The sequence below is a fragment of the Prunus persica genome, chromosome G4, assembly GCF_000346465.2.
Source record: "Prunus persica cultivar Lovell chromosome G4, Prunus_persica_NCBIv2, whole genome shotgun sequence".
In the NCBI taxonomy this organism is placed as follows: Eukaryota; Viridiplantae; Streptophyta; class Magnoliopsida; order Rosales; family Rosaceae; genus Prunus; species Prunus persica.
Genome location: NC_034012.1, coordinates 17575736 through 17599191, shown reverse-complemented (window position 1 = coordinate 17599191; position 23456 = coordinate 17575736). Strand labels below are relative to the sequence as shown.

Sequence of the window (23456 nt, the reverse complement as noted above, 5' to 3'; positions counted from 1 at the left end):
ACCCGAGTATGGAGAAAGACGTACTCGTTGCCTCCTGGCCTTGGAATTTGTCAAGAGCAGAGAAGAGAGAGTTTGCATCTTCTATGGTATGAAGGTCCTGAAGGTTATTCTTCAAATATTAAAAATCTGTATCTGTACAAGATTCAAGACTTCTTGGCCTTAAATCACATGATTGTCATACCTTTAATGCAACAATTGCTCCCTGTGGCAATTCGTTCTGTTTTGGAGAAGCCTGCAAGGTATGCAATAACTCGTTTGTGCTTCTTCTTCAATGCTATATGTGCAAAGACTGTTGATGTTTCCAAGCTAGATAAGTTGGAAGAAGATGTAGTAGTTACTCTGTGTTTGCTTGAGAAGTACTTTCCCCCTTCATTCTTTGATATCATGGTTCATCTAGTAGTACATCTTGTCAGAGAAGTTCGTCTATGTGGGCCAGTATATTTTAGGTGGATGTATCCGTTTGAAAGATATATGAAAGTGCTGAAGGGGTATGTTCAGAATCGTACTCGTCCCGAAGGTTGCATTGCTGAGCGGTATATAGCTGAAGAAGCGGTAGAGTTTTGTACTCAGCATTTATCTGATGTTAGTACAGTTGGAGTGCCTTCAAGCCAAAAGATGGGAGTTTCAAAGCCATTATCAGGTTGCACAGTGAGCGTAGTTGATCAGGACCTGTTGAATCAAGCACATCTATATGTCTTGGAGAATACGGAGGAAGTCCTACCTTATATCGAGTACGTATGAGTTTTATTCTTTAAGTTTCCATTTAAAATTATTTCTTATGTTTATCTTATATATTTGGGACCGTAATGCTTGAATTTTTCGTGTCATGTAGGCAACATATGATCCACATCAAGACTGCTTATCCAAAATTTAGAAAGAGAACAAAGTGGCTGCAGGATAAGCACAATAGCACTTTCATTCAATGGCTACGCTTCAAGGTATATGTTGTTGAATAACGTATTTCTCTTTTAATTTTCTTCTTATTTATATGTTAGGATGAATTAAGATATGATTAATTTGCAGGTTCAAAGTGAAGTTGAGGAAGACAATCATGGCGTATCAGAAAATTTAAGGTGGCTAGCAGCTGGTCCAAACATGGCAGTGCCATTATATAGGAGCTATCTTATTAAAGGTATTAAATTCAATATCAAGGCACAAGATGATGTGCGGACAACTCAAAATAGTGGAGTTTATTTACTTGCACATACCATGTAAGTTGCTAGTGCCAAGGATAAAAACCCAATTCTCTCAAATATGGGTTTCTATGGTGTCATTCAAGAAATTTGGGACCTTGACTACCAAAAGTTTACAATCCCAGTCTTTAGGTGTGATTGGATAGATAGTTCTGGTCTTGTAGTCGACGAACTTGGATTTACCCTTGTAGATTTGAGTAAAATTGGACATAGGAATGACCAATTTGTTTTGGCTTCTCAAGTCAAACAAATATTTTTTGTTGACGACCCGATGCATCGTGGTTGGTCGGTAGTGTTATCAATGCCTAGTAGAGAATATAATGATGTTATTGGTGATGAAGTATTAGGTGATGTGATAATTGAGTGTGAGCCATTTACTAGAGGGATGCCAAATGTTGACACATTTGATGAACTGGTAGGTGAGTTAGGCGGTCAAAATATTCGAGATGGGTGTGAAGATATATGGATTGAATGATGCTTATGTAATTGGCAGTGTATGACATTAATTTTGTAATATATTGTAATGTGATTTCTTCACTTTCTACGTTCAAATAAAACACGACGTTATTGTGAATCAGTTATTCAGCATATTTACCGACGTCTTAAAGCAACGTAACAATGAAGAACCACGACGCTATTGTGAAGCAATTATTCAGGATATCACGTCGGTGAAGGATAAAGAACCGCCATGTAATTCAAAATAACACGACTCCAATCCCATAATACCGACGTCTAAAAAACGAGATATGTAATCTGAACGTTAAAAAATACGACGTCATCATACATTTTCCACGTCGCAAGTTCTTTTATAAACGAAGAGGAACGAAATTAATTCCGACGGAAATTCATTATAACCGCCGTCTAATAACAATTAAACGACGTTATTTGTAATACGGCTCCCATTTATTTGGAACCGACGTTGTTTAGACGTTCAACGTCGTCTATATTATTAAGTGCGTCGTGAGTAATGAATACATATAAATACAACGTCGACTATATAAATGTATACGTCGTAAATAATGACACTGACAACTATTTCCACGTCATCTTTTTTAGAAAAATCGAAGTGGAAAATTTATTTCACGACGGTTTTTTGTAAATAAGAGACGTTGTAGAACTTTAGCAGACTAAACACGTCTGTTTTTATTGTTTTCCGACGTTGTTGTATTTAACAACGTCTAATGTTTATGGTCGTTGTTTGTTTCTGAAAATAGGACGTATAAATTTTTTAATACGACTCTCATATATTTGTAACTGACGTTGTTTAGTTTTTCAACGTCTACTATAGAAACACATACGTCGTAAATAATGACACTGACAACTATTTCCACGTCATCTTTTATCGAAAAATCGAAGTGGAAAATTAATTGTACGACGGTTGTGTTTATATGTGCGACGTAGTAGGTATCAATAACGTCGTCTTCTAATGTATTTAAAGACGTCATATTTTTTATTGTCGTGAAAATTATATTTAACGTCGGCGTATTTTTATTGTCGTCGTTGTATGTCTATCTTGCGGCTTTGTTCTCTTAATATGTGTCATATTTTCCCTTTTTAACGACGGTGTTTTTAGAGAATTGGTCGTCTATTATCATCCTCGATTGCTTTTTTTAGATCTTTTTGCAGTACAAAGACGTCGTTTTGTATTTTTTGATGACGTTGTATTGTTTAACAACGACGGTTATTTAGCGTCGTGGTTTATGAGGGAAAAGATGACGGTGGATTCCACGACCATTGAAAAACCAAATACACGACGGTGATTTACCGTCGTCTTTTTGCTTTTTTGTAGTAGTGTCCTCCAAAGTTTCAATAAAAATTTCCAAGTTTTTCTTACAATTTTCGTGGTTTTTATTATCGATATCGATAATATCCTAATATTCCATCGAAATTTTTGTGTTTTTAGACTATTAATATTTCTGATACCATTGATATTTTAGAACTTGGCTGAAACTATCCTTAAATATGTTTTTTTTTATCCAATATTGAAACAAGCGAGTTTCATACAACAATGGTTTTGGTTTGGGTTTGGCGTTATAAGTTGGAGGTCCCGAAAAAAAAAGACAGCAAGTTTTGGGCCGATATTTTCAACTAAAAAAGCCCATCACCCAAACCCATCATGAGCCACTACTTATCTTCTTCCTCGTCTTTTTCTCTCTTCCCTTTTCTCTGGTTCTTAGGTCATGAATATTGTTTGAGCAAAATTCCACATGAGGAATATTTGTGAATTGATTCCTCAACCTTCGATCTTCATTATCTCTCTTCTTCAATCCCTACAAAATAAATAGGAGTAAATAGACCATACCCGATGGTGTTGGCCAAAGGCCCTTTGATGCCTAAGTTAGTTCAATTGGATCTTGATAAAGATACGACAATAGCTAAAATGAATGAAGTTTTCTCTTACGGGGAGAGTCGGGTGGCCTTAGCCATGTGTGGTGGCCAGAGCCATGAGAGTATGGGAGGAGGCGATGGCAAGAGAGAGAGAGGGTTTTTTCAGGTGAGGAAACATTACCTTAAATGTCTTGTGTAGCTATGTAATTATAGTCTCCTTGTGTGCTAGGGTTTTAGGAATTAGTAGAGATTGGTTCCTTGATTTAGGAAGATATTCTTATCTTAAATCAAAGATAATTTCCCTAATTAAATAGAATTTAATTAGGGTAATTAGTTTGACCTAAGAAATATTCATTTTCCACGTGTCGTCTTTTTATTGGCTGGTGAAATATATGTTTCCACAAATATGATTTTATTTATTTTTTATTTATCTATTTCCTTCTCTGGGTTTGTGATGAATCATGGTTATTGCATTAAATGGGTCAGAAGTTTCCAACCCAAATACCACTCATTTATCAAACGAATAATACAATACGATCGAGGTAATCTGTTTATTTAATGACTTGCAGTTGCAGAATAGTGATCTCACGGGTCGATTGGTACGGCAGACTGTTATGGACTAGACTAAGTCTTGAGACTGTCTGGGATTAGCTTGGATTGACCTAAGCTGGATTAAGTACTGACCTACATTTGGTGTTGTGTCTGACTAAAAAGCTGGATTGTAAAAATAATGCATACCTATGTTTGGTGCTGTGTCAGACTAAAAAAGAATTTTTGTAATATTTAAATTTAATTAGGGATTTTGACTTAAAAAAGATTTTTAAATTTAATTAAAGATATTTAATTAGGGCTGATGTGTGAAAAAAATATTATAAAAATTATAAAATTATAAAAAAATAAAAAATCCATTCTCTCATTCTTTCCTCTTCCTTCCTCTATCTTGCTCTGCCTTTCTTTCTCATCTCTGCCTTCCTTCCTCTCTGTCTGTCTGTCTTTCTTTCCAAATTTCCAAAGAGAAAAATAAAAAAAATCCAATTAGCCCCACACCACAACTTTTCACAAACAAATTACCACACCACAAAATTAAAATTAAAAAACAAAACAAAACAAAACGCCCAATTGCCCAAAACACAATTGGGATCGTAATGATCCCTTTCTTCTTCTTTGGCCATTACCAGAATGATGGCCGCTTGGCTCCAATTAACGGAAGCAGCTGAAAGACATCTTCATGCGATTTGACATGGACTTCGACAGCAGCCTCACCCAGCTCTAGCTTGCTGCCCTGCTCCGATCTCTTGGCGTCAAGCCCACCGGCTACCAACTCCAAGTCCTCCTTGCCAACAGAAACAGCACCGTCGAGTTCGACGAGCTAGTCACCACCATCTTGCCTGACATGAACGAGGAGATCCTTATCAACCAGGAGCCGCTCATGGAGGTCTTCCAGTCGTTCGAGAGGAAGAGAATGAGAGAGTGAAAGCTGTGTTGATCAGACTCGTGCGTTCAAAATAGCATGCTCGCTATTTTGCGAACCGCATTTCATCCTCATTGTATTGAACGAGCGAGTCCGGTGTTTTTTTGACTCATAGACTATACAATCTCATTTATGTTAGTCCTCTTTCACCAAACCCTCATGACATCTTGACACTGTATATGTGTGAGAAAATTCTATCGTCTAATATTACTTGTGTGGTTCTCACACACAATGCCAAGGTGTCACGGATGTCATGGAATTTTAAATTTGAAACTTAAAGCTAACAAAATTAAACCTGTTGAATGTGACGTGGTAAACGAGTTGACTCAAATTATTTATTAAAGGCTAGTTTGGTATCGCTGTGCTATGAAAATAATCGATGTCAGATTTGCTGTGAGAGAAAGTAGTTTGGCGTTTGGTAAACTTTTTTTGTTAAAAGTGTTGGTACTAATTCTCGCATAATCAGAAAATGATTCCTGCATAATCATTAAACATAGCGCCTCTTCAAAACTGATTCTAGCATAATCAAAAAATGAAAGCACCTAATTAGATGTTTTCCCTTATAACTTTCTCTCACAACAATTTTCAACAATAAGTGATTTTCTCATAGTTTACCAAACGGTCTGGACTTCCCAAAATTTAAAAAAAATCACTTATCACCTCAGATAAGCAATGTCAAACGGGCACTAAATGGATTCAGCATGTTAATAAAAGGGTTGAAACCCACTCATTTATCATCGTGTCTTAGCGAGTGGACTCAAATTTGACTTGAATTTTTTTGTCATACGGGTTGATCCTAACCGATTTTAACAAAGTTAAATGATAAGTACCAATTTGATTTTTAGGTAAAGCTCAGAAGCATTGCTGATATTAAGTCTATTTAAGAATGAGACCTATAGACTAGTTGTCCATGACAGTGAACCTACCCCCTCACACCTCACACCTAAGTTCGAATACCCCTCCCATCATTGGTAAAAAAATAAAAAAAGGGACCTATAAAATGCATCGCAATGCAATATAGGGAAAACTATGAAATGAGAAACTGAAGGAAGGAAGACGTTGCAATGTTTGCAAAAATGTATGTTAAGAATACAACATTTTGAATGTCAAGTAACAAAGTGCAATTTCACCCAAACCAGAGTGTGTGCAACGAATCCCATAAATGCAATGAGACAAGTGACATTTAAATTTGGCAAAAGAAATACTATAAACCAGCTAATATCCCCTGTATCGTGTTGTTCCTTTTATGATATCCATCAGAAAAACAAAAAGATAAATTAAAACAGTTTCTCTATTTTAAATTCCAACAGAAACTCTCTACTTTTCTATCTGATCTTTTCTGAGCAAAAGTGACTAATTACATAAACCGCATGGAGAGATTGCACTGTAAAAGTGGTTGCTTATAAACCCTCATGACAGTTATAATGCTTCTTCTACTGCAGTGGAGAGTTAAGGCCCTCTTGAGAAGACAGTGAGTGGAGAGGTTGGTGCCTCTTGGAACTAATAGAGGGTACTTTCCTGAAGGAAGGCCTCTTGTCAAGCTTTTGTAGTGTTCTCTTTGCGTAGAGTGTCTGAAACAACGGCGATGCATTCTCCTTGAACTTGAGAATTACGAAAAAGAGAACCCGGTACAACACAAGAATCGCTACAATAGCAGCCAAGTCCCACCACTTGGAGTGGTCTATTGGTATCCCAAACATATGTTGGATGATGAAGTCACCCGTCAGTTTTGGATCACCAGGTATCATTGGATCAAACTCAAGGCCAAGAAAATCATTCTTATAGGCGCCCTGCATGTCAAATTATGCTACAAAAATTAATACCATCTGATTTATAGCATGGCTGATATGGTGCTTAATACATCATATGTTAAAACCTAGCCTGGCCTGCATGGTGGCATTATGGAAGTTAAGCTGCCTACATCGATATAGAGTAGTTTTAAAAATATACATATATATATATATATATCTTTGGGGGTGTCTTTTACATCTTCAGTCAGAATATAGACTATCTTCCTCTATGTTCAGCAGTTTCACTCAATGTAGTTAGGCTGCTTTAATTGCATCTCTAAGAAAATGTTGAGATTCTAAAATGTCTTAAAATAATTCTGTTTCTAACTTCTTGGGAATGCATTCATCTGACAAAGCAATGAAGCTTTACTGTGTTTCCTTTTTCTTTTTGCATCTGCAATGATTATTTATAAGACAAATGAATTTCTTTTTGTCCATTAGTTGGATCTTGAAAAGGTTTTTAACTGCATAAGTTCTGAGGGAAAAGGAAGACTTTGCAATTAAGTGGACTTTTATGATTTTGAGGGGAAAATCCATTTGACAAAATCATTTCCACAAGCGGCTTGAAAAATATAGATTATTAACAAAGTGTCACCTGTATTCCCCATGAGCCATAACTGAGATATGAAACTGGGTAGCGCCAGAATGGCTTCGGAAGATCCGGCAGCAAGCGGAAGAATCCAGAGGTCATCATCAGGATTCCCTGCATACACAAACATTTAGTTGAAAAGGATATATCAGCAAGGATAGACTTGATGACGGAAACAGAAAATGAAAGCTTATCAAACATTTGAGTTTATCTCCTTACCATGATTCCAGCTCCTGTAATTATGCCCATCAGGAAATTGGGAACTAGTGAAGCTACAACCATCATGAGGCTCTCTATCACAGAAATGCAGGCAAATATATTGAGACAGAAGAACACATAATGTGAAAATTCTGTCCGAAATTTCACAAAATAGTAAGTAATAGTCCCACTAGTAAGTGTAACTACAGCCAAGAATGGGAATGAAGAGAGGAAGTTGGATATGATGAACACTGAAACTCCATAATACCCATTGAGTCTTTCTCGATAAAACACCTGTTTACAAGAAGAAAACAAAGTATGAGAAGCCAATAACTAACAGAAATTTCTACTGTGTAACCCTTTGTACACACACAACAAAATATATATATATGTACACTTGTTTCTGTGTGTGCAATGTTTACCTTCATTTCTTCTATGAAAGATGGGAAACCTCCAATAGACATAAATGTCATAAAGCCCGTTATAAATGCTCCACATGCTGCCCGGGCAAAGATTGCAGTATAGCCCTTGCCAACGTCAAAATAGATAGTTCCAACGCATATTGATACAAGTATATAGATGATTATCCTTAACCAGTAATACCCCACATCTCTAGACATGTTCAGAGATGATCTTCGCAGCAAGGTTGAAAGTTGCTTCCACCAACTTGCTTGACTTCCACTTTTCATTTCAATTGCCTGTCCTTCCTGCAAACAAAGACTGCTTCATACATATTGCAAAAACTGCATAGTTCACATCTTTTACTTTGTTCCTTTTTCATTGCAAATATTTAAAAGCCTCAGTTCTACTTTAAGCCGCCACCCCTTTTGCCAACTATGCCAAAGACTAGGGATTAACAGATGTAGCGTAGTTATCATGTCTGATAGATTATTTGTGCCGACATAAACCTTAGTTGACAAGGAACATGATCCTTGCCAACCTATGGATGCAGTCAATTGTTAAGATGAAAGAGGGAGGGGACTTCCCCTTTAAGAATTAATTGTTAAGATGACATAATGGCAACAAAACAATTTCAAATAGGTTTCAAAGGAAAGTTCAAACATCATGAAAAGAAGTTAACATGTATATCTAGAAAATTCTCAAAGTAGCATCATGCTTTGATTTCATATAGGCAACAGCTAACACAAAAATAGGAGAACCAAGTCGATGCACAAGAATTTGCTGTTCTAACTTCACAGAAAGTAATCAGACTACAGAGCTAAAGTTGGAAAAGTTACAATTGCTAATATGGCTTGCATCCTAGCTCTCATTTTATCTGCGTACTTTGAACGCTTGTATTTCTCAACAAGCCTGGCTTTGATCTCTGCTGTTGCCAAATTCATGAGAGGGTCTGATGATGTTGGGACATCCTATATAATTCAGACACAGAATTAGAATTAGTACGAGAAAAGAATGGATGAAATAAAGAAAGAAAAAGGAAGTGTGTGTTTTGGGGGGAGGCGGTTTGCACAAGTTGAGGAATTGGTTCTAAAGTATGACACAAATGAGATTCAAAGAAGCAGGTACTGCATTGTATTTCATTTGAAACATGAAAAGGAATAAAGGGTGTTGAACGTTTTGCAAATAAAGAATTGAGTTAGAATTATACGCACACGAATTCTTTGAGATCCTTTCAGGGTGGCAGTCACGATATCAAAATCTGAATTTATACATCGTAGGAAGTGATCAGAGGGATTCCTTCTACTAGGACATGGGACACCCGCTTCAGCAAAAAACTACAAAAGTGAAAACAAAAACTAACATTAGTTGCAGAGTAAAACAAAATTGTGCTTTAAGAATTCAATTGTTGACCTAGGGATACTCATAAACAAGGTTAAAGATCTCCTAAAGTGACACTACAAGAATAAATTAGAAACTCGAATTATAAAAATTCTAAAGCAAATTGGGATTAAGTTTTCAGTTTCCTCCAAAACCAAAAATGAAAAACTATCCTTATAATCAAGCTACCAGATTCCCAGGCTTACCTCTATAGCAGTCTTTGCTTCTCCAAAATAAACTGTTTCACCGCCAGATAGTAAGAAGAGGTCGTCAAAGAGTGCAAACACTTCACTACTTGGCTGGTGAACTGATGAAACAACCGTTCTTCCATCAAGAGCAATGCTTCGAAGTGTTTGAATAACGAAGAAAGCCGAGGCACTATCAAGGCCACTAGTAGGTTCATCAAGAAATAATATGCAAGGCCTTGTTAGAATTTCAAGTGCAATGCTTACTCTTTTCTTTTCACCACCACTAATACCCCTTAAGTGCCAGTTTCCGATTGATCGATCGGCGCATTCCAGGAGGCCCATTTCCATAATTGTTCCTTCCACAATGCTCTTAACCTCTTCTTTTTTAAAACTACTTGGAAGCCTCAAGTGAGCCGAGTATGTTATGGTTTCTCTGACTGTGAGTGTTCCCAATAATACATCCTCTTGTGTGACATAGGCCTGGAATTGCACACAATTATAGTGAATTAGGAGCATGTATGCTTAAGCAAGTGGCAATGTCAACAAAATTCTCTTCAACATGATTTTACTTGATAATTTGACATGCCATTTTGCCTTTCTAGTTTGAGAAAAGGATTTGGTAACAAAATAGTGAGAATTGATTTGGTTTATTTTAAGAAAAAGGTTTCTGAAAATTCAATTCCTATATATGGACAATATCAGAATTTCGATTACAATGTGGAGTTTCGATCCCCATCCTCCTTGCTTCAATTAAATTTCAGGTTACATATTTATATCTAAAATAAAATAAGACTTTATATTAGAATTTCTTAAATAATTTGTACAAAAAAAAATATATTAGAATAAACTTTTGGAATATAGTGAGTGGTCAAATGCTCTCGTTGAGAGTCGAACTCAAGACCTCCCGCTTACTAAACGGGTGCTCTAACCAACTGAGCTACGAGAGCCATTTATGTTCTTCTTTCTTAAAACAAAAGATAAATACAGAGGGCATTTTTTGTAATTTTTTTTTTTTTAAAGAAAGAGGAACATAAAAGTTCTCGTAGCTCAGTTAGTTAGAGCACCCGTTTAGTAAGCGGGAGGTCTTGAGTTCAACTCTCAACGAGAGCATTTGAGAACTTACTAAATTCTAAGTTTTCTATCATATTTTTGGTATAAATATTTAATTTATTACAAAGAAATCTAGAAGAAATATAATTCACAACAAATGAGCAAACCCTTGATTTGAAAGAAAATCCTTTACTTACAACAGCACCATATGCAAGTCTTTTCTTCTTTCCATTAAACAGAATATTTCCAGTCATGACAACATTTCTTGAGAGTCTGCCTGTGTCCAAAACAAGGATATTTAGAAGAATAAGATAAATGTTTTTCAGCAGCTAAAAAGTTAATGCAATAATTATTAAATTGACTATCTGCCTATACCCATGATAAAAGTCTTGGACTATTTTTATAACCAAAAAAAAAAAAACATAAACAAAAGCTGCCAGGTGTCCTCTGCATTATAAATTGAGTTGGACCTGAGAAGCCCATGCTTATAATGGTCCTTGCCCATGAATTCTGATATTATTGGAGGCTTTAAAACCAGTCATTCACCATTTACTTTTCATTCTGTCACTCTGCCTCCATATCAAAAGAAATAAAAGAGTTGTGGAAAAGTTTGGTGGCTGGTAAAGGCATTTTTTCCCATTCATTCAAACTGTGCCTTGTTCCATTGAAGTCCAATACCTCATTGGCTACTGCTATCTAATTGATGGGTGGCTCTTAAAGGCAGTAAGATAAATGTGGGACAAGATTTCAGCCTTGGATTGGATATTTTTCTGCCAATTAATGGTGACTGGAGGAGAAGGGGAAGAGAGTTATAAAGAATTTTTTTTCTTCTTGATTGGTCAATTTCTCAACACCCAAAAATTGAGCAGCTGAATTGTCTTTTTCCAAATAGAAAAATAGAAGAATTAAGTGACTAAATAGAAGTTTCAAATTCAGGGTAAACTTTTGTTACCAAAAGCTGGCCAAATTTGTTTTACAAAGAAAAACCTTTTTTTTTTTTTAATAATATTTTTTACCAGAAGAAGAACAAGATTCATTTGAACTAGAACAAATGGAGCTCAGTAAATAAACAAAAAACAACTAGTTTTGCCCAAATTACTTCACTTTTGGGGGCTCTGCCAAATCATGTCATGGGTTCTCTTTTCTTAATCATGGGTAGTCTTTAAATTAGCTAAAGGAGTATTTGGATGCAAAAAGTACACCTTTAATAAGCACCAAAAGTGAAAATCTTGGATTTATCTAAAACAGAAAGGATACATTCTACTGATAAATATAACAAAAACAGGTATGATAAAACCAAAGAAATGAATTACAAATTTTTGTTTCATGATGAGAGAGAGAGAGAGAGAGAGTACCTGCTAAAGTATCAAGGAGGGTTGATTTGCCAGAACCAGAAGGACCCATAATAGCCATGATCCTACCAGGCTCAGCATACCCACTAAGACCATTGAGCAGCCTCCTTGTGGGTGATCCTTTACTGAAGTTTGGTAGAACCGCACTTAGATCTTCCCACACCAAATATGCACCTCTTCCACTTCCTCCTCCACCACCGCTATGCCCACCGCTTGCTCCCTCTATCTCCATTTTCTATTTCTATTTTTTCTGTTGCAGCTGCCTTTAAGCTTAAGGCCTCACAAACCCATAACAAAACGAAAAGGAGATCACATTAAGAAGGAAAATATCTTTGACATATGTCCATGTAATATGGTTGAACAGACACCAAACAACTACCTATCAATGCTGCCTATCCGCTATCCCTGATATGAATTTGGAGGAGGTGTATGAGCAATCAATGAGGAGAGAGAGAGAGAGAGAGAGAGAGAGAGAGAGAGAGAGAGCAGTCTGTGTGTGTATGCGTGTTTTCGAGTTTGAATTGAAGTGAAAAGAGATTGGGTTGGTTCATAAAGGTAGGTGGGGAAGTGAAGGAAATAAATGTATGATCATAATGACAAATGTGTGTGCAGCAACAACTCCACTAAGTCATGGTATTTTTGTGATTTGCTCCCTTCTATCTTCCAACTAATTTTGGCTTATACATAATAAGACATTCAAATTTGTGATTACATTGATTGCACCCATAGGTTGCCATATGTAGATTACATGTGCATGGGAAATATGATTGGAAGAGATTACGATGAGTTGAGCCATCCTTAATTATATTGTTGGATTGGATGGCAATGTGAAAAGAAAAGGTTACGAAAAGAATTCGCGTCGAATTTCTAAATTTCGTAAATAATAATTAATTTTATAAATTTAAAAAAAATTAAAATTAGAAAGTCTTTGAGAATGATGAGGTTATGTATGTCCTGGATGGTAAGTTACAAGTTGCAACCATGATTTTGTTTACTTGCCATAAGAAAAGTACTTGTATTACTATTTGCTGAGCATAAGAATTTAATTAGAGTAAGTACTTAGCCCTCGTACAATCTTGAAGGGACCCGCGGGTAGAAATTAGGGCCCAGACCAGAGTGATTACAATTTGGATCATCAGGTACGACACATGAATGGTACACTTGAAAACATGATTTTTTTTCCTCCATTTAGACTTAACATTATTTCCATCTTCTATAAAAATAAAGTAAAAATTTAATTCTAATTTCCATAACTCTCCTCTCTCCTCTCTCCCTCAGACCAATTGGTCAATCCTAACATAGGTACATGGCCATTGTGTGACACCTATAAACAGATGGGATTAAGCCTAATTCCGAATATGGATTTTAAATTTGGATCGTATTCGGACTGTAATATGAGAGCTTTTTTCAAAGGTTTTTTTGGTCAATTTTTTTAAGGTTAACTATAACTTCAATTTACATTAGACAAGTATGGGATGAGATAATTATCGGATTATTTTAAGACTTTAGACAAGATGGCCAAAAAAAAATACTTTAGACAAGATCAAATTTCATTTTTAACAACGTAATTTTATTTATTTATGTAATTCTTATTTTAAAATTTGATCTTTTATAATAAGTTAATGTGTTTCAATACATGGAAAGCTTAAATTCCTCTTACACACATATTTATAAAAGGTATAAAAATAATATTTACATTATATCACACCCTAAAATCCGGATACATAATAGCAACAATCTAAGGACTCCACGAAAGCAACACATTCCTTAAAATTGTTATAGCATGGTATTCCCACGTTTCTTAAAATAAGTTGTTTTATTTATTTCTTAATTAGATACGAGTTAGATTAGTAATTTATTAGTAACAATCGATTCAGTCTTAACCTTGGTTAAGTTTACAAAACAGAATAATTTCAAAACAAGACCAACAAAGTGGTTATTGTGGGAACATAAATTTTGGTAACTAATCACAAGGTGACATGTGAATAGCAGAAGATTCCTTAGGTCAAATAATTGTGTTAATTAAACTTGATTTAATTAACCAATTATCTTTGATTTAGATAGAAAAATCTCCCTAAATCAAGGATCTGATTCCCATCAAATCTCCTTGATATTATCTTGTCATCTCATTTAAGAATGGCTACACACCACACATGAGGTAATCCGAAAAACTCTAGAAAAACGAGCAGACCATAAGGGAAAAGAATCAGCCATAAGGAAAAAGACCAGAAGGGAAAAGAATAGGCCGAGGAGATGGTGGAGTTGGTTCCCTTAAGTCGAGTAGACCAGAAGGGAAAAGAATCAACCACTTCGTAATCGCAATTGCTGAACCAATATCAAGAAGAACAAGTTCGCCCTAAGGCTTCTCCTAAAAAAGGATGGAGGCCTAGAAAGATGCCAGACTCGAAGTTTTTGATCCTGACAATCCAAAAGGAAAAGCGCAGATTAGCTCGAGCCTAAGCATAGAGGAAAAAGTGGAGCTGACCACCTTCCTCCAGAACAACAAGGATGTATTCGCATGGTAGCCATCTTACATGCCTGGCATCGACCCGTAGGTCATCTGCCATCGGCTTCATGTCAACTCAGCCAGCAAGCCAGTGTCCCAAAAGAGACACAACTTCGCTCCCTAGCCACTTGCCATCCTCGAAGTCGAGATTGACAACTCCTAGCAACCGACTTCATTGGACAAGTCTCCTACTCCGATTGGCTGGCCAACGTTGTTTTAGTGATGAAGAAAGATCAACGCAAATGAAGAGTATGTGTAGACTACACAAATCTCAACAAGGCATGCCCGAAGGATAACTTTTCTTTGCCAAGAGTTAATCAACTCATGGATTCAACCTCCAAGAACCAGCTGCTCAGCTTTATGGACGCGTACTCCAGCTACAATCAGATCATGACGCATGAAGACAACAAAGCAAAGAATTCTTTCATAATTGAAAAAGGTACATAATGCTAAAAGGTCATGCCCTTTAGGCTAAAGAACGCCGGAGCAACCTATGAGAGGCTTGTGAACAAGATTATAAAGGAGTAGATTAGAAAGACTATGGAGGTCTATGTACATGACATGCTGGTCAAAGCTCCCTAGCGAGCAGATCACATCAAAAGCCTTGCCGAAGCTTTCGGCCTACTTCGAAAATACCAAATGAAGTTGAATCCGAGCTAGTGCACATTTGGAGTCTCATCTGGCCGATTTTTAGGATTCTTAGTCACTTAAAAGGGAATCAGCGCTCACCCTAACTAGATCAAAGCCATCATCAACATCAAGTCACTTGCCACAGCAAAAGAAATACAAAGTATGAAGGGTAGAGCAGCCACTCTGACATGATTTCTTTCCCGATCTATCGACGAGTGCAGACCATTCTTCAAAGCCTTGAAGAAAGGACGAAGAGACAAGTGGGACGAAGAGTGTGAAGCAACCTTTTCAGACTTGATGGCATACCTCACTTCACCTCCCCAACTTGCAAAGCCTCAGCTAGGCGAAGACCTGTTCATCTACCTAGCCATGTCCAACTCAGCAGTCAGCTCAGCTCTCATTTGAGAAGAGTTGGGGGAACAACATCTGGTATTCTACACATGAAAAGCTCTCCTTGATGCATAGATTCACTATTCGAAATGGAGAGGCTCATTTTGGCCCTTTTAGTTTCTGCGAGAAAATTAAGACCCTACTATCAAGCTCATCTGATAATCGTCATGACAAAATTTCTTTTGAGATGGATTCTTCATAGCCCTGATGCTTCTCAGCAACTCATGAAATGGGCTATCAACTTGAGTCAATATGACCTCCTCTACCGACCGAAGACTACTATAAAAGCCCAAGATTTAGCATATTTTGTTTCAGAATTCACTCCATACTTAGCTGAAGAAGAGAGACTGGTCAATAGAAACAAGGAAAGTTCAAGAGCAAAAAAGAAGTCCTCTGCTGAACTTGACCAACTCAAAGATATGTGGCAGTTGAGCATAGACAAAGAGTCAAATCATAAGGGAGTTGGAGCATCATAGTCATAATCACCCTGGATGAGACTATGTTGGAGCAAGCAATCACACTTGGCTTCCTAGCTTCAAACAACGAAGCGGAGTACGAGGCATTGGTCGCTGGACTGCGCTTCAAGAGGTTAGCCATCTATTCAGACTCCCAACTTATCACTAATCAAGCATCAGGGAAGTACATAACAATACACCCAAGAATGATCCAATACCTCGACAAAGTTCAAGCACGTTTGAAGGCATTTTCAACCTTCACCATCCAACAAATTCCCCGAGCAGAGAACACTTTGTAGATGCACTAGCAAGCCTAGAATTAGTGCTGGCAAGCCTAGGATTCTGGACACCAGTTTAGGCGCTCAATCTTGATCGAGCACCTTGATTAACCAAGCATTGAAGAGGCAGAGCACGCAGACTTAATGCAGATCGATGAGGATCCCAGTTGGCAAGACCTCATCATCGACTACTTGTTAAACAAAAATTTACCAAGTAAGAGGTCCTAGGACGGAAAATTCCAGCAGAAAGCCGTAAGGTACTACGTGCAGGACAACAAATTTTTTCGTAGATCATATTCCAGTCCTTATCTTACATGCAAAATTCACGACAGCGAGTATGGAAACCATTATGGGAGAAGATTACTCACCCAAAAAGCTCTCAGCATAGGCTACTTTTAGCCTACCATGTGCCATGACTTTACTGAATATGTCAAAAGATGTGATCGATGCCAACGATACAAGTCAATTCCTAGTCTACTAGCTGAAGTGTATCATCCGCAGAACAGGCCATGACTATTCATGCAATGGGCCATTGACTTAGTGGGTCTCATGCCACGAGCTCCTACTAAGAAGGATGATGATCGTGGCCACCAACTACTTTACAAAATGGATTGAGGCTGAAGCTCTCTCATATACTAAAGAAGCCGACATGGAACGATGCATCACTAAGAACATCATCAACCGCTTTAGCTACCCACAGTTGCTAGTCACCGACAACGGATCACAATTCATTGGCAAGAAGCTCATCGAATTCTTTGTGAAGTATGGTATAAAGCAACACTTATCAACTCAAAAATATCCGCAAGGCAATGATCAAGCGGAGGTTTCCAACAAGATTGTGCTGGATTGTCTGAAAAAGAGATTGGAAGGCACCAAGGGAAAATGGGTAAACGAGTTGCCCGACGTGCTATGAGGTTATCGCACCACCAAAAGGAGATCAACTAGCGAAACCTCATTTTCTTTAGGCTTCGGAATTGAAGCAATCATTCATCTTCATAACACTTTTCTATCCTTCAGCATCGAGGTGGGCATCATTTATCAGAATTCCAAGCAGATGAAGACTAACCTTGACCTGCTCAAAGAAGAATGAGAAAAAACCATTGTTTGAGTTGCAACTTATTAGCAACAATTGATGTCCTGTTACCACAAAAAAATAAAAAATAAAACAAAAAACGCCTTATTTCCCAACAGATGACTAAGTCCACTCCACTTCAGTTCGAAGAAAGTTCAATTTTTCATTCAAAGAAGTGTTTGAGAAATATTCACCCATTAGCAAAGGATGGCACCCTTTACGAAATGGTGGGTAAAACTTAACCCTAGGCAGAAGAAGGCACCCTTTCCGTAAGGGTGGGTAAAAATAACCCTCAACAGAGGAAGGCACCCTTTTCGTAAGGGTGGGTAAAATAACACTTAGAGAGAAAAGCACCCTTTACGTAAGGATTGGTAAAAGTTAACCCTCAGTAGAGGAAGGCATCCTTTACATAAGAAGTAGGTAAAAATTATCCCTCAGTAGAAGACAACATCCTTTACATAAGAGGTGGGTAAAACTTATTCCTCAGTAGAGGACGACACCTTTTTTTTTAAGAGGTGGGTAAACATTCAAGAATCCTAAGTGAGATGTTCAAATGCTGAGAACATGGTAACTCACTCGGTGGCTGATTAACACATTAACTCAGCCAAAAAAGAAGATGAATTCGAGAGGTTCTTCAGTATCTGACAAAACCTTTCTCATTTCAGTATGATTTGAATCTCTTTAAGACCATCTCCTGACTTAGGCATTGGAGGTTTTAAAACCTTGAATATTCATCCCATCAAGAGACAACTCAAGTAGTTGCCCAACTAAGAGGCCAACATATCCACTCAAGAGACAACTCACGCAGTTTCCCAACCAAACGATCAACAAACCCATATTAAAAGCGTTGGTAGGCGACTCAAGCGGTCAATAAATACACATTCAAAACGCCAACAGGCAACAAAAAGCAATCAGTAGACCTAAAACTATACGAAGAACAGGCGATCAATAGATCTAGAAGTTCAAATATATTAGTAAGCAGCAGACAGGCCCACGTTCAGCAGAATAGATGAAGTGGTTAACCGAAACTAATACTTAAAGCTACAAAGAAGAAAAAGTCTTCAAATACTTTGAGACATCAGTAGGTGACTCCCGCTTGATGACATCATCCTTAGCTCCAGTCTCAACAGCTGCATGCTCCTCAACTCCAGCCTCATTGGCTACCTACCCCTCAGCCGCATTTGTGTTCGTGACGGTATCCTGCTCACCTTAAGTAGAAGACTCATTCGGAAAAAGTTGCTTAACCTTTTCATCACTAATAAGGTAGAGTAAAGCAACCCCTTTCTTACAATCCAAGTAGAAGAGAGAAGTCAGCCAGTCACAGACATGCTTCATCCTTGGGAACATGCCTCCTTTTTCTAGACATGCCGGTCAAGGATTTATCCATTTCATCAAGTTCATCATCCAAGTTGGGACCATGATGTTTCCATATTTCAACATCTCTGGCTGGAGGCAAACCACCTTCATGCTTTCATGGCTTGGCGAACTTTGGCCATATCAGGCTCGAGATCAAACCTTTTACTGATCTTGTCAATTGAAGCAGAAGACAAAAGTCAGTTGGTCATAAGAACTCACATATAACAAAACCTTGTTTATGTGAGTAAGGCAGACCAGTAGTTCGAGACATACCATAGCAAAATATTGCACCAATCGGCTAGCTCAATAGCTACTCAGTCTAAGCTGACCTCAACACGGCATAGTTGCTTGACTCAAAGAAGGACTCATAGACACAAGAAGATGCAGCTGCATATCAAAGACAAATAAGTTCATAGAAGTTATAACTACTGACCAAAGATAAGATAATTAAAATAGCATCTGAATTAGAATATCATTGATAATTTAGCCCACAACTTTGAAACCCCCATGAACTCCTTCCACAATGCTCTTAGACCTCATTTGTTAGGGAGGACTAGACTAGATTAGACTAGACTAATAAAATGCATATATTTCATGTGCAATCAAGGCATAATATGTATATTGGTGTCTAAATAAGTTTTAGTCACCCATTCTCAGTTGCGGACCCAAACTTTCGTTCATCTGGGGGCTTAAAAAAATTCAATCAATATATAATCAAATAAAAAATATTTCAAACTTTGAATATTAATAACATTGTCTAATAAGTAAATTTACAATTGTCCTCGACGACTTTTCATATTATGAAAATGTTGCTTAATCTCTGTTGCTTAATTTAAACTTTTCCCATTAGAAAGCTCGCCATTGGTTAGTGCTTCAACTCTTCAACTACTTTGAGAGCTTGCTTATCCCGAAGAATGTCACGATGCTTAAATGATGCTCCAACAATATTTACCACATTAGAAACTAAGGTGAAGAAAGCACCTATGAGGCTTTTTTTGGCCAAACCCACAATAGCCAACTGAAGTTGATGTGCAAAACAGTGAACATAGTAAGCAGACTCATTCTCCCTCATAATAAGTGTCTTTAGACCATTGAACTCTCTACTCATATTACTGGCCCCATCATAACCTTGACCTCGTAATCTACACATACTCAATTTATGTCTAGAAAATAATGTATCAATACTTGCTTTAAGTGACTTAGTTGTGGTACTTGTAACATATTCAATACCTATGAACCGTTCAATCACACATCCTTTATTGTCTATATAACGAAACATAACAACCATATGCTCCTTTACTGATACATCACAAGATTCATCAATTAAAATATAAAAGAATGAATCATCCATATCTCTAATAATAGCATCAGTTGTTTCAACTGCTGTAGCGTTTACAATGTCTTTCTGAATCTTAGGTGAAGTTACTTTGAGGTTTCCAGGAGCATCAAGAAATTGCAAAAGCTCAAGAAAGTTACCTTGGTTGCTTGAATCCTCAGACTCATCGTGGCCACGAAAGACAAGACCTTGTCTTAGAAGAAATCTAATACAATCAACAAATGCATTCGATCTGATTCTGTAGTCAATTCGAGATTCATGTGAGTGCTTATGGAAAATATTTTCAATATGTTGTTTTTCATTCATTAAGGCTTGACATTTTTTTAGAGCTTGGTTATGAGACCTGTTGGGACCTCCAACATGAACTTGAAATCTTTCCTTTTTCTTCCAATTTGAAAAACCTATACCAACAAATGAGTCACCTCTAGCTTTCTCTCCCAAAATTGTTTTAAAAAAATAACAACATAAGCAAAATGCAGCATATTCTTTGATGTTATATTCTAACCAATAAGGGAATTCATCAAACCATGTCGGGTTGAATCGTCTTGACTCTTTTCCAAATTTCTTTTGAGGGAAATCATGATTTCTAGGCTGACAATGGCCTTTTTGTAAGTAAGCTCTTCTAATTTCATCTCGCATCTAAAATTCGAGTTCGTAAACCAGAATCAGAATGAAGATCTGACATAATGATTTCTATGCAACTTTGCTTTGAACTATCATCACTTCTCCCAATAGGTCTTGACAACTCCAAATCAGATTTTCTTTTAAAATATTTTTCCATAACTGTCATAAATAGTTTATATTATTTCCATCAAGATATATATATATAAATAAAATCAATCATCAATATCAAGATATATATAATAAAACCAATCATCAGTACAAATTGAATGCATATAAATAAGAATATAATGAAATTAGTTTGTAAAAAATAACTAAGTACTAACCTGTAAAATCAATTGAAGTAGCGAGTTTGATTTGTTGGGTTGCAGACTTTTGTCAAATAAAGAGTTTGGCGGCTGAGTTCTTCACAAAATTACAGAATGAATGAACTTGGTGAGATCTCTATTATTCTTTTTTAACATAGGGTTTAGGATTTTTCTTTTTTAATATAAGCTTTGGGCTTAAAGTGTATATATTGAAGGGGCCATGTGGGGTTAAAAAGGACCTAAAAATAATTAAAAATTATGAATTTAGGTGGGATTATTCGGTTTTTTTTTTGAAGTGTGGGCAGCTGCCCACAGTTGTCTTTGATTGGGTTCGCTAGTGTCAATTCTTCCTCCAAGTTAGGCAACATATCCATATTATACCTTCAATGCATATGAAATGTAGCCATTCTTCTAGTCTAGTTTAGTCCTCCATACCAAAAAAAGGCCTTAACATCTTCTTTCGTAAAACTACTTGGAAGCCTCAAGTGCCGAGTATGTTACGTGGCATAAGACTGGAATTGCACATAATTTATAGTACATTAGGAGCATGTATGCTTAAACAAGTAGCAATGGCAACAAAATTCTCTTCAGCATGTTTTTACTTGATAATGTGACATGCCATTTTGCCTTTCTAGTTTGAGAAAATATTTGATTTATTTTAAGAAAAAAGGTTTTTGAGAATTTAATTCCTATATATGGACAATATCGGAGTTTCGATTACAATGTGGGAGTTTCAATCCCATCCTCTTTGCTTCAATCCTGAACTAGCCCCTTGCACACACTCACACGTGTGCCAATTAGTTTTATTTTAGAATTAAGAAATATAAAATGAGTAGTTTTGTTCAATAAAAATAAAATCCATTATCTTATTTTGTTTTAATTTTTAATTTTTTAAATATGAAAAAGTATATATTTACCACATTATTCTCATTTAATTAATAATTTCAATTGTTTTTTTCTTTTTGGATAAAGATAATTTCAATTCTTCATGTTTGCATTAATCAAGGGCATTTTCTAAGATTTCGAATGATTCACCATTCTCTGCCTTTTGCTTTATATATATATATATAGATTAATTATATCTTCTTCTAGATTTCTTAAATTTCATGATAAATATTTATATAAAAAAAAGAAGATAAAAGGCCATCTTTGAGGACTTACAGAGGGGGTCTTAGCCCATATTTTGATTTTTACAGATCACCCACCAAGAGGGATTGTCAGCAGGCGACTTGAACCTAGACCTGGATATCGAAAAGAACGATCTTTACCAACTCAACCAACCCTCGTTGGTAGATAAAAGAAATTTTTTTTTTTTTTTTGGAGGACGGTAGATAAAAGAATTTTAGATAGTATATTAGAATGGAAACATTTATACCAAAAATAAGAAAGAACATTTTTGTGAAAATTTGTAATTGGTAATATGCTCTCGTTGAGAGTTGAACTCAAGACCTCCCGCTTACTAAACGGGTGCTCTAACCAACTGAGCTACAAGAGCTATTTATGCTTTTCCTTCTTTAAAACAAAATAAATACATAAAAGCCCTTGAATAGAAAAGATGATATAAGTAGGCCAGTTTTCAGTTGTTTGTATCATCTTTCTTATTCTGGGGCTTTTTGTATTTATTTTATTTTTAAGAAAGATGAACATAAAGGGCTCTTTTAACTTAGCTAGTTAGAGCACCCGTTGCGGGAGGTCTTGAGCTCAACTCTCAACTAGCATATGATCAACTAATAAAATTTTAAAGTTTTTCTATCTTATTTATTTTTGGAATACATTTTTCCCTCCTTTAAGAATTTCAAATATACTATCCAAAATCTTTTATCTTTTTTTTAATATAGATATTTATCATCCAACAAAAAATATATATAAATATTTATCATGAACTTTAATTTATTCCAAAAGAAATCTAGTAGAAATATAATTTATAACAAATGAACAACCCCTAATTTGAAAGCTAATCCTTTACTTCCAACAACATCATATGCAAGTCTTTTCTTCTTCCCATTAAACAAAATATTTTCAGTCATGACAACATTTTTAAGAGTCTACCTGTGTCAAAAACAAGGATATTTAGAAGAATAAGATAAATGATTATAATCAAATTCTGAATCTATTTATGATCGAATAAAGTCTACGTGCATCTACCTAGTAAAATTTCGAATTTATTTATAATTGAAGTTTTAAATTTGGATTATATATTCATTCTATAAATTCAAATCAAATAACCACAAGATTAAATTTTTTATTTTCAATGCCGTTATTTTATTTATTTATCTAATACATGGAAACTCAAATTTCTCAAATATAATATTCATAAAAAGTATAATTTTTTTTTTATATTTATATTATAACACATCCAAATTTTGGGTACATAACATTGACACATAAAGATCCCAAGAGTACAACACTCGATTGTCATAACATTGTATTCTCACGTTCCTTCAAATGCGTATTAAATTCTCAATCAAAAAAAGGTTGAACTAGTAATTTAGTAGTATAACATCGCAACGTCTACGGTCCTTTGATGCATTGGTGCACCAAAGTCCTTTTTACCAGTTCCTCAATT

At 36.1% G+C, this 23456-nt stretch overlaps 2 protein-coding genes and 3 non-coding genes across 5 annotated transcripts; 1 reads left to right on the top strand and 4 right to left on the bottom strand.

Annotated features, from left to right (window-relative positions):
* On the bottom strand, positions 6254 to 12401 carry LOC18781539 (ABC transporter G family member 15). The gene is made up of 9 exons (XM_007214750.2): positions 11942 to 12401; positions 10784 to 10863; positions 9555 to 10016; positions 9183 to 9305; positions 8808 to 8939; positions 7992 to 8276; positions 7591 to 7863; positions 7378 to 7485; positions 6254 to 6782 (listed from the first exon to the last, which is right to left on the bottom strand). Exons 1-9 carry the CDS (start codon positions 12168 to 12170, stop codon positions 6426 to 6428), a joined length of 2049 nt encoding a protein of 682 aa, XP_007214812.2. The 5' UTR covers positions 12171 to 12401; the 3' UTR covers positions 6254 to 6425.
* TRNAT-AGU lies at positions 10410 to 10483 on the bottom strand. Its single transcript has one exon. It is a non-coding gene; the product is annotated as a tRNA-Thr (tRNA).
* On the top strand, positions 10573 to 10646 carry TRNAT-AGU. The gene has a single exon. It is a non-coding gene; the product is annotated as a tRNA-Thr (tRNA).
* LOC109948672 (zinc finger MYM-type protein 1-like) lies at positions 19491 to 20267 on the bottom strand. The gene has a single exon (XM_020562363.1). The coding sequence runs from the start codon at positions 20265 to 20267 to the stop codon at positions 19491 to 19493; it is 777 nt and encodes a 258-aa protein (XP_020417952.1).
* On the bottom strand, positions 22312 to 22385 carry TRNAT-AGU. The gene has a single exon. It is a non-coding gene; the product is annotated as a tRNA-Thr (tRNA).

Excerpts from the sequence above, each read along its gene's own strand:
- LOC18781539 (XM_007214750.2), bottom strand. The coding sequence starts at position 12,170 with ATGGAGATAGAGGGAGCAAGCGGTGGGCATAGCGGTGGTGGAGGAGGA. Across the intron at positions 8,940-9,182 it reads AAGGATCTCAAAGAATTCGT|GATGTCCCAACATCATCAGA; the intron begins GTGCGTATAATT and ends TGAATTATATAG. Across the intron at positions 7,486-7,590 it reads TTACAGGAGCTGGAATCATG|GGAATCCTGATGATGACCTC; the intron begins GTAAGGAGATAA and ends TTGTGTATGCAG.
- LOC109948672 (XM_020562363.1), bottom strand. The coding sequence starts at position 20,267 with ATGAATGAAAAACAACATATTGAAAATATTTTCCATAAGCACTCACAT.